The 5637-nt window shown below is 33.6% G+C and overlaps 1 protein-coding gene across 1 annotated transcript; it reads right to left on the bottom strand.

Moving 5' to 3' along the window:
* Positions 1–1612: 1612 nt before the first annotated feature.
* LOC126842448 (uncharacterized) lies at positions 1613–4958 on the bottom strand. The gene is made up of 8 exons (XM_050579467.1): positions 4788–4958; positions 4558–4699; positions 3518–4017; positions 3231–3363; positions 2860–3141; positions 2499–2777; positions 1716–2076; positions 1613–1649 (listed from the first exon to the last, which is right to left on the bottom strand). The coding sequence occupies exons 1-8, from the start codon at positions 4956–4958 to the stop codon at positions 1622–1624; spliced, it is 1896 nt and encodes a 631-aa protein (XP_050435424.1). The 3' UTR covers positions 1613–1621.
* Between the last annotated feature and the right edge of the window lie 679 nt (positions 4959–5637).

The following is a 5637-nucleotide window of genomic DNA, read 5'->3' on the forward strand; positions in this document are numbered from 1 at the left end:
TGGATGATGATGTTGAACCGGACAGTCAATCGATGTTCGAAGTGATAAAATATAAGAGACAAGTATGCACAGCTTTGAACGCGCCGTCGAGAAAATCGTATCTGTCACTCGTGCCATGGCGTCCATGTCAGTTGCCGAGCCACATGCTGGGCAAAATTGTATATTCTAAAAAAATAGTCGGGTACGTGTCAATGAAAGCTACCGATTTTAACGATATTTTACATAAAGTTAAAATGACAAAGGATATTTTCTTGTCAACGTGTGAAAATTCATACGGTGTAAATTTTAAACCACTGAAAGAATATTCACCGTTTGCCCGGCTGTTCACTGCGTACGATGATGACGACTGGAATATCTTTTTCGTGGACAATACCGGACCGATGTCGTGGAAAAGAAGATATAATACAAACGGACGGGAATATATTTTGGATGCTCTTACATAGTCAAGATGGTAATCATCGATGAGTTAGGGTAATTTTAATATTAACACAGTGTATTAGTATAAAATAGTGATTAGTATATCGACAACCATGGACGTGTTTGGTGGTTCATTAGAAGGCAAAAAGAATAAATCAATCGGAAATCTCCAAGTTGGATTGCAGATGCTTCAAAATAAGGTAGACGTACACAATATTCTTTTCCGTACTCATCGAGCGGATATAACAAAATGTAGTGATACAATTACTGATATTCGAACTGCCGTACAAAAAATCGAATCTTACATTCAACTAATGGCAGCAAATATAAAATTCGATTCACCTATTTTAGTATATGATCAATACAGACTACAAACTGAAATAACTATTAGCGTTGAGGACAGGTCAGACGATTTAGTAGATAAGATTCAGGAATAAGAAGAGTTAGTAATATATTGTATTTAATCATGAAAAGTCGTGTTCTGTGTTGCTTGCTTATATAATATAACAACATAATTTATAATACAAGAATGGGTCGCTTGATACTTGATATGCAGTGTGTACTAGGATCTCATGGAAAATATCTAATAAAGGAATTATCGGCTATCGATACCGAGAGCTGTGCAGTCCAACACTGGATATTCAAATACTCAACAACCATGTTTCAAAATGCCAAGTCTCGTTCTATTAATAATTGGTTAGAGCGTCATTTCCATAAAATGAGTCTCACATACGGTGATGTAGAATGCGAGGAAATTGGAAGAATATTAAATTCATTACAAGCTCGAAACATTTACGTGAAGGGGGAACAAAAGAAACAACTTCTTTTGGAATATTTACCTGGTATAACTATTATAAATATGGAATTAATGGGCTGTCCAAGAATAGATGAACTCTATCCTAATGAAGAATTCGCTTGTTGTCTCTTTCATAAAGAACTGAATCCCAAGCTATGTACATTTTACAAAGTTTTTACTTTGAGAAAATGGTTTTTGGAAAATGTGTAAATAATATACTTTTTTAGTTTTTGTAAAAGATAATATTAAAATATTTATATATATATATATATATATATTGTAGAAAAATAATTGTTTACATTGTAATATATATTATATGATGTATACTTATATAATAAGAAATCTTTTTTATATGTATAAATAATAAATCGAATATTTTTTTTCTTTTAAAAAATTGTTGTTGCATTCTTATAATCCGCCTGCCTCTTGAAGTTCTCTAGAATAATAATAATAATATGAATGAACATTTTTTTTAACTATCATTATTATATATTTTATTTACTTGATTTTATAATGACCAATCGCTAAAGTGTGAATTCTGTCATGAAGTATGATCCTCTTATCATCATTTCGGTTTAGTGCTAATTTCATTGTTTTGATGGTACAAATTTGATGTTTGAATGATCGTATAGATATATTCTCTCTGTATGGAGTATAATCGTAGCGATAGGATGTACTACCCGCTGTATTTAAGTCATGGTGAGCATACTCTACGGTCTTAAGAGCACAATTATGAGCAATCATTTTGGCTTCTGCTTTATTTAAACCGTAAATGTCCAAATCATCATCACTGTCATCATCGAAAAGACATCTTTTAAAGTCGTCAAGAACCATGTGTTTTTGAGTTACATAAGTTCTTATACCTACAAAAGAAAATAATTGTTTTCCATATAACCGGTATTTTATACATAGATATTATACTAATACAACAAGGTCAGAAAATAAAGAAAGTGGTCCTCAAACAGTATACGCACGTGTATACCATAGGTTATGTAACGCATGAAAGTTTTTAATTTTTAATGAGATATTATAAAAAAATGTTGTGAATCTTAACAGCTTTAGTAAACCAAAGCAATCAGCATAGGAATTATTTCGATTAAATCATATATTATTAGAAATCGTTTATATTATATTATTATATTTAAACACTATCATATACTTATCTACCTGTTTTGAAAAACTGACGCCTTAACCCACTAAGCCATTAAGATTCACAAATTGTATAATGTATTTTATACCATTTAAATAGTAAACTTTTTATTTTATTTTTAATAATTTATAATACCTTTAGCTTTTATTTTTTCTTCTGTATTCCATTCTGTTTCCAGAGACTTATAAATGTTTTCTTTGCTGAACCCGTACAATTTTGATCGCAATGCAATTATCTCATGCATCGTAAGGCCAGCTAATTCATCAGTGAATGTCCCCGGAACTTTTTTGCGTTCTACTGAGTAACATGGATGATCAGGTGGTAAATTTGACGTATCCATCCGATTTAAAAGTTCTGGTTTTTTTCTGACATCTTCATAAAAGTCTTTGGTCTTTATTAAATATATAAGTGAGTCTAAGGGGAACAATTTATCATTTTATTTATAACTAAATACAGCTATTCTTTATTATTATTCATATTTTAAAAAAAAAGGTACCTGTATCACCATAAATGAATTCAATAGCATCTTTAAAATGCTTGCGCATAACGTTGTAATGGTAATCGTACATCAAAACTTTGCTTAGTTCCAGCACCGCAAAACCTACGTATACTGGCTTACAAAAATTTATTATCTTATTCTCCAAAGAAATAGCTGCAAGGTTATCGTTGTATGTAGTGCAGTGCTTAAAGGTGGGTTTGTTTATTAATTTTTGAATTCTCCGAGGATTGGAAACAAGTTCAATCTTGACACGCTTTCGCATCGATTCCATCGTTTTACCTACAATATACACACAACGTTGGATGTATCGTAATATTAACTATATATATTTTTTTTAAATAAATTTATATATATATGTATATTCAAACCAAATACAGCGTTGTTCATCAACTTGAAAAAGTTTTTTTCAAAATCATTTAATGCACATTTTCGCTTTTGAGTGTTTAGATCAATATAGGAAGCAAGCCAAGGTGATTGGCGGAACTGTAAAACTCTATGTACCTGTATTATTCATAATATAGGGTTAATTATTTTAAATTATTTTTTTTTTAAGTATAGAAAGTAGTTTTTTTGTTTTAGAATTTGGTGGACATTTGAGCTCGGGGAGGAATGGATATTCGTTATGATCATTGTGTAAGCTGGTCGGATAATTCACATCTACTTCAAAAAACATGCCCACTTCAGACTTTTCCGTCATCGAGTCCAAACCCTTCAGTGCTTCCTCCCCACTTCCGGCGTACCATTTAAAATCTGAACATGGCATGTATTGACTCATAGCATACCCATATAAATTTGTAGCATCTTGGTAAATCAGCCATGAAGTCGGATCGTTTGGATTATAACCGGGTGTTTTAGGGTTATTCGCTCGAGCCCATCGTGTGCAAGCTTGCACGAGACCTCCACGAATTCCATTTTCAATTAATAACTGCATCTCATAGTCACTCAATAAATCTAACTGTACCATGCTATGTTTTAACATGCTGTCAAAACTCAACCCAGGACTTGTAAAGTAGAACACGCTATCTAAATTATATGTACTCATACATAAGTCACGGAATCGTTCAAATACATCGGCAAGTGTCATTATATCCACTTTCATGTATATATCGCTGTAGACCCCCAAGGTATCACATTTAAAGTGATCCCATACTTGCACTGCATGTTTATAATCGTCTACACTAATATGATCAACCGTGAGTGAGTTGAAGAACTCCTCACGAGCTGGCAAGCTGGTGACCTCAAGTTTAGACCAACCGTCGACGAAGGTATAAGGAAAAACGCCTTTTTTCGTTACCAATGACATGTCTTCGGGGCAAAATACTTTGGCCGTCTCCCGAAAATTTGAAAGTCCTGCTTTAGCGAGATCTGCGGTCAATGTAGACAGACTTGATGGCATGAAACGACACGAGTCCAAAAATCGGATTGAAAAATTATTTTTGATATATTTTGTAAATGCTATATATTTTTCCTCGCTGGTTGGTATAATATTGATTGGTTTATCATCATATCCTAGTTGAGTGACGATATAGTGCATATCATAGCAGCTGAGGTTATGAAAGAATACGGGTAAAAAATTCGGTGTGCGAAGCTTGAGATTGCATGTGTTGCAAAGTGTTTGTCTGAATTTTCCACATAAATGATCATGGTCAGCTACTTTTTGATTGGAATCCGTAAAACTACACCGACAGATCTCACAACTTATGGCAGCTGCATGCCTCTGAGCTTCTTCATCAGTAAATCTAATAGCTGTATTCGTCTGAAGTAGCGCGCTTATATTTGTCGCTACTTCAACGAGTGCTTCCACAAAGCGTTTTGCTACTTCTACGGAATCTATCGTCTGCAATCCACGAAAACATATGGGTGTTAGAGGAATATTGTATCGTTTTAAAAGCTCTATAGGAATATTATCTGCAGCTTTTACATACAAACCCATATGACATTAACTTATGTTCATCGATAATTTTAGTGTTTCCGCCTTTGCTGCCTGAATTATTGGGTTTGATTAATAGAGCTTCAAAATCTGCGTACACGACAAACGGATGTCGAACTGTTTTGCCCCAAGCTTCGAATTTCAAAGTCGAACCTGCTTCGGGCATTACCGGCAAAATGGTTTTATGTTTGTTACATATCTGTCTGTGTTGATCGAGCGCCTCCTGACCTGATAATTTATGGAGTTTCGGACGAGTATCGAATCCTGTGAAACATTTTTTACAAAAAACCATTTTGCTATGGTTTTTCGTTTTTTGGCTATGTATCAACCTCGCGAAATTTGAAATATAGGTGAAATGACTTAAGCCCGTAGTTTCATCCTCTATGACCAATAAATCAAAATGATCAATTTTTTCCGAATTCGATACACGTAGCGGATAAACATAATGAGCCGGTTTGAATTTAGTATGGCCCGGTTGTTTTTCCAAACCATATACATTTATAGATACCGCAGGATTATCGATCTCGAAGATTTTAATATTTTTAAGAGGTGTTCGATATATAATCCTATTAAAATTATACATTTTCTCTAATTTTTTATAATTTTCCCCAACGTGATTTTTATTTCCCGATGACACGTGCTTAGCTAAAATGGCCCATTTAAAACATTCATTGTCATTCAAGTTCATAGGATTAATGACCGCCTTTTTTCTTATAATATCTTCGGGTAGATATATATGGGATGATGCCCGTAACGGTGTAAATACATACACTCCCAGAAGTATTCCATCAATTGTTTGAAGGGAATAACCAGAGCCCTTGGCAACATACTCATCTTCTTCTTCG

This window comes from Adelges cooleyi, unplaced genomic scaffold (genome assembly GCF_023614345.1).
Source record: "Adelges cooleyi isolate 19-005CV unplaced genomic scaffold, UGA_ACOO_1.1 ACOO_flye_CR_arks_rails_tigmint_CR_PRNA_521, whole genome shotgun sequence".
In the NCBI taxonomy this organism is placed as follows: domain Eukaryota; kingdom Metazoa; phylum Arthropoda; class Insecta; order Hemiptera; family Adelgidae; genus Adelges; species Adelges cooleyi.

Bases quoted from the DNA above. Each gene is read 5' to 3' on its own strand.
- LOC126842448 (XM_050579467.1), bottom strand. From the start codon at position 4,958: ATGCCCGAAGCAGGTTCGACTTTGAAATTCGAAGCTTGGGGCAAAACA. The intron at 4,700-4,787 runs GTATGTAAAAGC...CGTGGATTGCAG, and splicing joins AGTTAATGTCATATGGGTTT to ACGATAGATTCCGTAGAAGT. The intron at 2,778-2,859 runs GTACCTTTTTTT...TGTTCCCCTTAG, and splicing joins ATTCATTTATGGTGATACAG to ACTCACTTATATATTTAATA.